A 12,294-nucleotide genomic window follows, 5' to 3' on the forward strand; every position below is an offset into this window, starting at 1 on the left:
TGCAAGTAGAGTATTACAATAAGTTGAAGATGGAAATTCTTGAAAGGCAATTTGGTGGTGGTAGTTCAAATTAGAAGGAAGATGGTGTACCGTACTTGAAGATGATGTATCATATTTAGTGTGCTCTTATGTATTTCAATTTACTCTTGTTGTATCGTACTTGAAGGTGATGTATCGTATTTGAAGATTTTATGAAGTTCTATTTATGCAAATGGAAACTTTTCTTAAAAATCAAATATGATCACATATTAATATAGAAATTCAATAACATCAATATTACATCAACTAACAGGTCTTTACTTGCAACACTAAATTAAATGACATTAATATTACATCAGCATACAAATCCCTTACTAAAGCCCACCATTTCGTTCCCATAAATGTTCGACAAGATCCAATTGCAATTGAGAATGAGTTTGCCTGTCTCTAATGCGATGATGATTCTGAATAAATTCACACAAATCTATTGTACGTTCGTGAGACACTGATATAGTTGGGGCTTCCTCAGCAGCATCGTACGTGAAGTCGATATAATCATCATTTCTTTCATCTTCAACAATCATGTTATGCATTATTATGCATGCTTGCATAATATTTTTCAATATTTTCTCATCCCAAGAGCGAGCTGGTCCACGCACAATTGCAAAGCGTGATTGGAGTACCCCGAATGCTCGCTCTACATCCTTTCTTGCCGACTCTTGAAGTGTAGCAAAATGTTTTCTTTTATTTCCTTGTGGTAAAGAAATTGTTTTAACAAATGTTGCCCATGACGGATATATACCATCAGCAAGGTAGTATCCCATCGTGTATTCATGACCATTGACTGTATAATTAACAGTCGGACCATGCCCTTCAGCAAGTTGAGAAAAAACGGAAGACCGTTCTAACACATTAATGTCATTAAGAGCTCCCGGTAAACCAAAATAAGCATGCCAAATCCAAAGATCATAGGAAGCAACAGCTTCTAAAATTATTGTAGGAGTGTGGTTGTGACCAGTATACATACCATGATACGTAGCCGAACAATTCTTCCATCTCCAATGCATGCAGTCAATGCTTCCTAACATCCCAGGAAATCCCCGTTGTTTGCCAATTGCAAGCAATCTTGCAGTGTCCTCGTCAGTTGGTGACCTTAGATACTCATCACCGAAAATTGCAACAATTGCTTTGGTAAACCTGCCGAGACTCTCTATAGCGGTGCTTTCTCCAATCCGCACGTAATCATCCACAGAATCTGCTGATACTCCATAAGCAAGCATCCTCATAGCAGCAGTTACTTTCTGTAGTGAGGATAAACCAATTTTCCCAGCAGCATCCCGTTTCTGGACAAAGTAGGAATCATGTGTTTCCACTGCGGATAAAATACGCAAAAATAGTGAGCGATGCAAACGAAACCTCATTCGAAATAGTTTTGCTGGATACACAGGAGATTCACTAAAATAATCATGAAAAAGCCTCTCGTGACCTTCAGCTCTATTGCGTTGAATTACAGCGTGCCCTGGAATGGAACCACGACGACGAGAACTTTGACCTTCGCTGGAGTGGTGTTCTTCCAAAGATGCGATTGCTAATAAGGTCGCGTAATCATCATTGTCGTCATCCTCTTCCTCTTGTAGCAAGGCACGTAACAAATTACTAGCCATAAATAATATTAAAGATTGAGTTAAAAAAATTGAATGAATTTGAATTTAGTGAAAATGAAGGACACTGGTAGTGCTATTTATAGGAGTGACCACATTTAATTAAAAAACGACCGTGAAATACGACCGTTAAAATATGAACGTTGAAATATGACCGTTAGAATATGACCGTTGAAATATGACCGTTGAGATATTATTGTTAAATAAAATTAATATTAAAACAATATGAATCTAAATTTAAAATAATATTTAACTTTTAACACGATTTATATAAATTAATTATTATCTAAATTAATTATTTATTAAATTAAAATTTAATTAATTAATTTAATGATTATATAAAGTAATTTCTTAATTTAGATTAATTAATTAATTATTTATTTTTAGTTATTAATATTTAATTATTTATTCATTTATAAATAAACTACATATTTAATTAAATCTTAATTCATAAAATTAAAAAACTAAATATAATTAATTAAGGGGTAGGGGGTTTTAAGAGGAACCGTTGGAGAAGAACCAATCCCTTCCCCAATAGTACCCCCTAAATTAAGGGACATCCAAGGGAACCCTTGGAGATGCTCTTAGTGGTATTACAGAAGAAGTGCTAGTATTTTTCTTCAACCATAGGCTCTTGAAAAGAGCTCGGAAATAATTTCAACCACATGAGCAACAATACTCTTGGGAATTTAACGCTGAAATCCTAATTGCAACAGAAACGCAGAATAGAGAACAGTACACCAAGTTTTAACGAGGTTCAGCAACTGCCTACGTCCTCGGGAGCCACACAGTAAATTTCTTATTAATCAAACAAGAAATTATAATTTAGGAGCAAATCTCAAAACTGGGATTTCTCAAATAAACACTGTAGCTACAGTGTTAATAATCAAAGGGTATGAACCCTTTCAATTCTCACTTGAGAATAAATCTCGGCTCGGAACCCTAGGGCCAAAAGGGGGGGCTTTATAGGCGGATGTGGAGAGCTGGCGACAGCCTGTCGCCAGCATCCGCTTCGACGCCAAATCCGAGCCGAACGCAGAGGTCGAACAAAACGCCGAGGTTGAACGAACGCAGAGTTCAAAGGGGGGGCGAACGCAGAGGTCGGGGTTCGAACGCAGAGCTCGAGCTCGCCTGCGACCATCGAAGCTCACCTGGGCTACGCCTCCAGCTTCGCCTGCGTCGACATCGAGCTCGTCGGAGCTCCTCGCCGGCGCTCCTCATCGGAAATGAGGTTTGATCTACACCCTCATCCTAACAATCTCCCACTTGGATATCAAACTGCCGTCAACAGGCTATCTCATCAAGCTCCTCTTCTGTGTGGCTCCTCCCCCATCATCTATGCATGAAGGCCAACTGAAGTTGCGCACAACTCCAGTTTCTGAACAGTCACCGTCTTTGTTAACATGTCTGCTGGATTCTTACTTCCTGGAATCTTTTCCAGTTTCAACACGTCATCTTCCAACAGGGATCTGATGAAGTGGTACCGAAGCGCAATATGCTTCATTCTAGAATGAAATGTTGAATTCTTCGCCAAGTATATCGCACTCTGGCTATCACTGTGCAAAACATTCTTCTCCTGTTTGAATCCCAGCTCTGTCAATAAACCCACCCCAGCTCTGTCAACAACCCCTAAAGCCATATCATCTCTTTACTGGCTTCAGTCACTGCAACGTACTCAGCTTCTGTAGTGGATAGGGTAACAATCTTCTGTACCTGTGACATCCAACTAACAGCTGTAGTTCCAACGGTGAATACATAGCCGGTGGTGCTTCTTCAGTGATCAACTTCGTCGCCGAAGTCTGCATCTACGTACCCTTACACTTCTACCTCTCCCTTACCAAAGTGCAAACACTTCTGTGTGGTGCCTCGTAGATATCTCAGAATTCACTTGACCGTTTCCCAATGAGCTTTTCCTGGATTCGATATAAACCGGCTGACCACTCCCACTGCATGGCCAATGTCTGGTCTCGTACAGACCATTGCGTACATCAAACTTCCGATAGCTGAGGCGTAAGGAACCTGAGCCATACTCTCTTTCTCTTCTTCTGACTGAGGAGACTGATCCTTCGATAGACGAAAATGGCTGGCCAAGGGTGTGCTCACAGGCTTGGCGTCGCCCATGTTGAATCTCTGCAAAACACGGTTGATGTACTCCGTCTGAGATAACTGCAAGAGACCTCTCTTCTTATCTCTCGTGATTTGCATTCCAAGGATCTTCTTCGCTGGACCCAAGTCCTTCATGTCAAACTCCTTTGACAGCTGCTGCTTCAAACTCTTGATATCTTTCATATCTGCTCCTGCAACCAACATATCATCAATATACATCAGTAGGATGATATAACTGGACTGATATCTTTTGAAGTAGCAACAGTGGTCGGCGTTACACTTCTGGAAACCTTCCTTGTGCATGAAGCCGTCAAACTTCTTGTACCACTGCCTTGGGGCTTGTTTCAGGCCATACAAACTCTTCTTGAGTCTGCACACCAGGTTCTTCTTCTTTTCTTCTAAGAAACCTTCTGGCTGGTGCATGTATATCTCCTCTTCTAGATCTCCGTGAAGAAACACCGTCTTCACGTCCAACTACTCAAGATGAAGATCTTCAATTGCTACAATACTCATCACGGTCCTGATAGTATTTAGCTTCACCACAGGAGCGAAAATATTGGTGTAGTCAACTCCTTCCTTCTGCTGGAAACCTTTGACAACTAGCCGGACCTTAGTTCTTCTGGAACCATCTTGCTCCACTTTCACCCGGTACACCCATTTGTTGTGGAGTGCTTTCTTACCCGTGGGCAACTCAGCTAGTTCCCACGTCTGGTTTGAGATGAGAGACTTCATCTCATCTTTCATGGCAAGCTCCCACTTGCTCGCATCTCCACACTGACAAGCTTCATCAAAGCTTTCAGGCTCCCCACCATCTGTCAACAACAGATAGTTCATATATCTCCTGTTGGGTACAGGAGGACGAGAAGATCTTCTTAATATCGGAGCTGGTGCGCCGGGCTCCTGCGCACCATCTTGTTCAACAAGCTCTTCTTGCTGAGGACCATCTGCATTGGGTTCTTCCGAGAGGTTACTCGGGACATCATCTGCATCTACAAATATTGACTCGCTCTCTGAGTCATCTGTCTTGTGCATGTCCTTGTACATCACCTTCTCGTTGAATATCACATCTCTGCTCCTGATCACCTTCTTGTTTTCGTTGTCCCAAATGCGGTAGCCGAACTCATCTTCACCATAGCCGATGAAAGTGCATTTCTTTGACTTGGGATCAAGCTTATTCCTGCCTTGATCACTAATATGCACGTAAGCTACACAACCGAAAACTTTAAGATGTGAGAGTTTTACCTCCTTTCCGCACCATACCTCCTCTGGTATTCTGTGATCCAATGGAACCGATGGACCTCGGTTGATCAAGTAAACTGCTGTGTTGATCGCTTCTGCCCAGAACTGCTTCGGTAGGCCTGACTGTACCCGAATGCTTCTGGCTCTCTCTGTCAATGTTCGGTTCATCCGCTCAGCTACACCATTTTGCTGAGGCGTGCCGGGCACGGTTCTCTCCATTCTGATCCCGTGCTCATAGCAGAACTTCTTGAATCCGGTGTCTTCATACTCACCGCCATTGTCGGTCCTGAGCTTCTTTATTCTCAGACCGGTCTCATTCTCGACCATAGCTTTCCATCTCCTGAAAGCCTCAAATACTTCTGACTTATGCTTCAGAAAGTAGACCCACACTTTCCGAGAGTGATCATCGATAAAAGTCACGAAGTAGTGTTTCCCACCAATCGACGCAGTGGTGGTTGGTCCCCAAACATCTGACGATCTCTAGCTTCTGCTTCCTGGGGGTTTTGTCACTTGTCTGAAAGCTGACTCTCTTCTGCTTTCCAAGTATACATTCTTCACACATATCCATCTCCACTGACTGCAGTCCTGGGAGTTTTCCCCTTGTGTGCATGATTTTCATCCCCTTCTCACTCATATGACTGAGTCTCTGGTGCCACAGCTTTGAAGTCTCATTGCCTGCTGCAACTGAGATCGAACAATGTGCACCTACTGTCATATATAGGGTACCAGATTTTCTGCCTCGGGCAATCGTCATTGCGCCCTTTGAGATCTTCCAATCATCTCCATAGAAGGTCGTGGTATATCCTTCGCCAGCCAACTGGCCTACGGATATTAAATTCTTTCTCAGGTCGGGAATATGCCTGACATCCTTCAGCTCCCATACTAACCCGTTCAACTTAATTTTCACCACGCCTTTACCTATAATAGCACATGGTTGATCATCACCAAGATATATGTATCCAAGATTTCCGGGAGTATAATTCTTGAAGAATTCTTTCTGAAAGGTAGCATGGAATGACGCTCCTGAATCTAACACCCAAGATTCCTCCTTGCTCTCCAAAGAGCATATCAATGCGTCGTCTCCACCTGAGGTGGAGGTGACATTCACCTCTGCCTTCGCCTCCTTCTCCTTCTGTGCACTCTTGCACTGATTCTTGTAATGCCCGGTCTTTCCACAATTCCAACACTCGATAGCCTTCGAGCTGTTGCTTGGATTCCTTGACTTGGACCTCCTGTCCTTTGATCTACCTCTGAAGTTTGATTTTCCTCGTCCGTTTCCTCTGGTTGAATTTCTACCTCTTGACTCTGTATGCAATACTGAAGAGGTTGTAGCTTCACCCATCTCTCTCCGTCGGATCTCCTCACTGAGAACCAAATCACGAACGTCGTTGAACTTTAACTTTTTCTTTCCCGACGAGATACTCACTGCCGTGACTGTAGCGTTCCAACTCTCTGGTAGGGAAGATAAAAGTATCAACGCCCGAATTTCCTCATCAAACTCAATCTCAACTGAACTCAATTGGGTTGTAACCGTATTAAGTTCATTGAGGTGTTGTGCTACTGACGCGCATTCCGCCATTTTCAGATTGAATAACCGCCGCATCAAATGAACTTTGTTCGCGGCTGATGGCTTCTCATACATATTTGAGAGAGCTGGCATAAGACCTGCCGTGGTCTTCTCCTTCGCTATGTTGAACGCAACATTGCGAGTCAACGTCAATCTGATAACTCCGAGGGCTTGTCTATCTAGAAGGTTCCACTCATCTGCCTTCATAGAATCTGGCTTCTTCCCCGATAGTGGTTTGATACAGATTTTTCTGATACAGATAATCCTCTATCTGCATTTTCCAGAATCCGAAATATGTTCCATCAAATTTCTCAAGTCTCATTTTTGCCTCATCTGCGGCCATAGCTCCCACTTGAATCTGACTTTCTCTAAATCGTTTCACTCTCTGATACCAGTTCTTGGGAATTTAACGCTGAAACCCTAATTGCAACAGAAACGCAGAATAGAGAACAGTACACCAAGTTTTAACGAGGTTCGGCAACTGCCTACGTCCTCGGGAGCCACACAGTAAATTTCTTATTAATCAAACAAGAAATTATAATTTAGGAGCAAATCCCAAAACTGGGATTTCTCAAATAAACAGCTACAGTGTTAATAATCAAAGGGTATGAACCCTTTCAATTCTCACTTGAGAATAAATGAATAACCCCACAATATAAAACCCCTTTTAGTTCTCTCTCTCTCTCTCTTCTTAAATCTTTTCTTAATCTCCCCTCAAACAGTTGAGAGCTGGAGATGGAATAAAATCGCTGCTGTGATTTCAAAAGGGGGGCCGAAAAATTTGGAAACACTGTTGCGTTAATGGGGGTTTTCGCCGCCGCCAGAGAGAAACGAAAAAGGGGGAAGCCCCACAATATAAAACCCCTTTTAGTTCTCTCTCTCTCTCTCTTCTTAAATCTTTTCTTAATCTCCCCTCAAACAGTTGAGAGCTGGAGATGGAATAAAATCGCTGCTGTGATTTCAAAAGGGGGGCCGAAAAATTTGGAAACACTGTTGCGTTAATGGGGGTTTTCGCCGCCGCCAGAGAGAAACGAAAAAGGGGGAAGCATAGGCGGAGTTGATGAGCTGGCGACAGCCTGTCGCCAGCGGCCCACGGACGCAAAGGTGAGAGCGCTCGAACGCAAAGGTCGCCATCGCCAAACGCAAATGTCGGAAGGAGTTCGAACGCAGAGCAAACGTGGGGGATTCGAACGCAGAGCTCGAAGGGGGTTCGAACGCAGACTCCAGCTTCGCCTGCGACATCCTGGAGCTCGTCGGAGCTCCTCCGCCGTCGGAGGTGAGTTTGGTCTACACCCAAACTAACAATTGGGGCTCGTCGGAGCTCCTCCGCCGCCGGAGGTTGGTATCCACCCCCAACCTAACAATTTCCCACTTGGAGACCAAACCGACATCAACAGGCTATCTCATCAAGCTCCTCTCCTGTGTGGCTGAATAGTCGCCGTCTTTGTTAACATATCTGCCGGATTCTTACTCCTTGGAATCTTTTCCAGTTTTAACACGTCATCTTTCAACAGGGATCTGATGAAGTGATACCGAAGCGCAATATGCTTCATTCTAGAATGAAATGCTGAATTCTTCGCCAAGTGTATCGCACTCTGGCTATCACTGTGCAAAACATTCTTCTCATGTTTGAATCCCAGTTCTGTCAACAAACCCTGAAGCCATATCATCTCTTTACTGGCTTCAGTCACTGCAACATACTCAACTTCTATAGTGGATAGGGTAACGATCTTCTGTACCTGTGACATCCAACTAACAGCTGTACTTCCGACGGCCCTTGCACTTATCTCTCCCATACCAAAGTGCAAACACTTATGTGTGGTGCCTCGTAGATATCTCAGAATCCACTTGACCGCTTCCCAATATGCTTTTCCTGGATTCGACATAAACCGGCTGACCACTCCCACTGCATGGCCAATATCTGGTCTCGTACAGATCATAGCGTACATCAGGCTTCCGATAGCTGAGGCGTAAGGAACCTGAGCCATACTCTCTTTCTCTTCTTCTGACTGAGGAGACTGATCCTTCGACAGACGAAAATGGCTAGCCAAGGGTGTGCTCACAGGCTTGGCGTCGCCCATGTTGAATCTCTGCAAAACACGGTTGATGTACTCCGTCTGAGATAACTGCAAGAGACCTCTCTTCTTATCTCTCGTGATTTGCATTCCAAGGATCTTCTTCGCTGGACCCAAGTCCTTCATGTCAAACTCCTTTGACAGCTGCTGCTTCAAGCTTCTGATATCCTCCATATCTGCTCCTGCAACCAACATATCATCAACATACAGCAGTAGGATGATATAGCTGGACTGATATCTTTTGAAGTAGCAACAGTGGTCGGCGTTGCACTTCTGGAAACCTTCCTTGTGCATGAAGCCGTCAAACTTTCTGTACCACTGTCTTGGGGCTTGTTTCAGGCCATACAAGCTCTTCTTGAGTCTGCACACCAGGTTCTTTTTCTTCTTTTCTTCTGAGAAACCTTCTGGCTGGTGCATGTATATCTCCTCTTCTAGATCTCCGTGAAGAAACGCCGTCTTCACGTCTAACTGCTCGAGATGAAGATCTTCAATTTTTACAATACTCATCACGGTCCTGATAGTATTTAGCTTCACCACGGGAGCGAAAATATCGGTGTAGTCAATTCCTTCCTTCTGCTGGAAACCTTTGACAACTAGCCGGGCCTTATATCTTCTGGAACCATTTTGCTCCTCTTTCACCCGGTACACCCATTTGTTGTGGAGTGCCTTCTTACCCGTGGGCAACTCAGCTAGTTCCCACGTCTGGTTTGATATGAGAGACTTCATCTCATCTTTCATTGCAAGCTCCCACTTGCTCGCATCTCCACACTGACAAGCTTCATCAAAGCTTTCAGGCTCCCCACCATCTGTCAACAACAGATAGTTCATGTATCTCCTGTTGGGTACAGGAGGACGAGAAGATCTTCTTAATATCGGAGCTGGTGCGTCGGGCTCCTGCGCACCATCTTGTCCAACAGGCTCTTCTTGCTGAGGACCCTCTGCATTGGGTTCTTCCGAGAGGTTACTCGGGACATCATCTGCATCTACAAATATTGACTCGCTCTCTGAGTCATCTGTCTTGTGCATGTCCTTGTACATCACCTTCTCGTTGAATATCACATCTCTGCTCCTGATCACCTTCTTGTTTTCGTTGTCCCAAATGCGGTAGCCGAACTCATCTTCACCATAGCCGATGAAAGTGCATTTCTTTGACTTGGGATCAAGCTTATTCCTGCCTTGATCACTAATATGCACGTAAGCTACACAACCGAAAACTTTAAGATGTGAGAGTTTTACCTCCTTTCCGTACCATACCTCCTCTGGTATTCTGTGCTCCAATGGAACCGATGGACCTCGGTTGATCAAGTAAGCTGCTGTGTTGACCGCTTCTGCCCAGAACTGCTTCGGTAGGCCTGACTGTACCCGAATGCTTCTGGCTCTCTCTGTCAACGTTCGGTTCATCCGCTCAGCTACACCATTTTGCTGAGGCGTGCCGGGCACGGTTCTCTCCATTCTGATCCCGTGCTCATAGCAGAACTTCTTGAATCCGGTGTCTTCATATTCACCGCCATTGTCGGTCCTGAGCTTCTTTATTCTCAGACCGGTCTCATTCTCGACCATAGCTTTCCATCTCCTGAAAGCCTCAAATACTTCTGACTTATGCTTCAGAAAGTAGACCCACACTTTCCGAGAGTGATCATCGATAAAAGTCACGAAGTAGTGTTTCCCACCAATCGACGCAGTGGTGGTTGGTCCCCAAACATCTGAGTGAACGGGCTCTAGCTTCTGCTTCCTGGGGGTTCTGCCACTTGTCTGAAAGCTGACTCTCTTCTGCTTTCCAAGTATACATTCTTCACACATATCCATCTCCACTGACTGCAGTCCTGGGAGTTTTCCCTTTGTGTGCATGATTTTCATCCCCTTTTCACTCATATGACCGAGTCTCTGGTGCCACAGCTTTGAGGTCTCATTGCTAGCTGCAACTGAGATCGAACAATGTGCACCTGCTGTCATATACAGGGTACCAGTCTTCTTGCCTCCGGTAATTGTCATTGCGCCCTTTGAGATCTTCCAATCATCTCCATGGAAGGTTGTGGTGTATCCTTCGCCAGCCAACTGGCCTACGGATATTAAATTCTTTCTCAGGTCGGGAATATGCCTGACATCCTTCAGCTCCCATACTGACCCGTTCAACTTAATTTTCACCACGCCTTTGCCCACTATAGCACACGGTTGATCATCACCAAGATATACGTATCCAAGTTTTCCGGGGGTATACTTCTCGAAGAATTCTTTCTGAGAGGTAGCATGGAACGACGCTCCTGAATCTAACACCCAAGATTCCTCCTTGCTCTCCAAAGAGCATATCAATGCGTCGTCTCCTCCTGAAGTGGAGGTGACATTCACCTCTGCCTTCGCTTCCTTCTCCTTCTGTGCGCTCTTGCACTGATTCTTGTAATGCCCGGTCTTTCCACAATTCCAACACTCGATAGCCTTCGAGCTGTTGCTTGGATTCCTTGATTTGGACCTCCTGTCCTTTGATCTACCTCTGTAGTTTGATTTTCCTCGTCCGTTTCCTCTGGTTGAATTTCTACCTCTTGACTCTGTATGCAATACTGAAGAGGTTGTAGCTTCACCAGTCTCTCGCCGTCGGATCTCCTCACTGAGAACCAAATCACGAACGTCGTCGAACTTCAACTTATTGTTTCCCGACGAGCTACTCACAGCTGTGACTGTAGTGTTCCAACTCTCTGGTAGGGAAGACAAAAGTATCAACGCCCGGACTTCATCATCAAACTCAATCTCAACAGAACTCAATTGGGTTGTAACCGTATTAAGTTCATTGAGGTGTTGTGCTACTGACGCGCCTTCCGCCATTTTCAGATTGAATAACCGCCGCATTAAATGAACTTTGTTCGCGGCTGATGGCTTCTCATACATATTTGAGAGAGCTGCCATAAGACCTGCCGTGGTCTTCTCCTTCGCTATGTTGAACGCAACATTGCGAGTCAACGTCAATCTGATAACTCCGAGGGCTTGTCTATCTAGAAGGTTCCACTCATCTGCCTTCATAGAATCTGGCTTCTTCCCCGATAGTGGTTTGATACAGATTTTTCTGATACAGATAATCCTCTATCTGCATTTTCCAGAATCCGAAATCTGTTGGCCACAAATAGAACTATACGGAGTCTATTCGCACTTTGGTGATATTTGTTGGGAATTTAACGCTGAAACCCTAATTGCAACAGAAACGCAGAATAGAGAACAGTACACCAAGTTTTAACGAGGTTCGGCAACTGCCTACGTCCTCGGGAGCCACACAGTAAAAGTACACCAAGATTTACGAGGTTCGGCAACTGCCTACGTCCTCGGGAGCCACACAGTAAATTTCTTATTAATCAAACAAGAAATTATAATTTAGGAGCAAATCCCAAAACTGGGATTTCTCAAATAAACATTGTAGCTACAGTGTTAATAATCAAAGGGTATGAACCCTTTCAATTCTCACTTGAGAATAAATGAATAACCCCACAATATAAAACCCCTTTTAGTTCTCTCTCTCTCTCTCTTCTTAAATCTTTTCTTAATCTCCCCTCAAACAGTTGAGAGCTGGAGATGGAATAAAATCGCTGCTGTGATTTCAAAAGGGGGGCCGAAAAATTTGGAAACACTGTTGCGTTAATGGGGGTTTTCGCCGCCGCCAGAGAGAAACGAAAAAGGGGGAAGC

The 12,294-nt window shown here is 44.3% G+C and overlaps 1 protein-coding gene across 1 annotated transcript; it reads right to left on the reverse strand.

The window, feature by feature from the left end:
• LOC109838729 (putative nuclease HARBI1) lies at positions 354 to 1,643 on the reverse strand. Its single transcript, XM_020407151.1, has one exon. The coding sequence runs from the start codon at positions 1,641 to 1,643 to the stop codon at positions 354 to 356; it is 1,290 nt and encodes a 429-aa protein (XP_020262740.1).

This window comes from Asparagus officinalis, chromosome 4 (assembly GCF_001876935.1).
Source record: "Asparagus officinalis chromosome 4, Aspof.V1, whole genome shotgun sequence".
NCBI lineage: Eukaryota > Viridiplantae > Streptophyta > Magnoliopsida > Asparagales > Asparagaceae > Asparagus > Asparagus officinalis.

Excerpts from the sequence above, each read along its gene's own strand:
- LOC109838729 (XM_020407151.1), bottom strand. The coding sequence starts at position 1,643 with ATGGCTAGTAATTTGTTACGTGCCTTGCTACAAGAGGAAGAGGATGAC.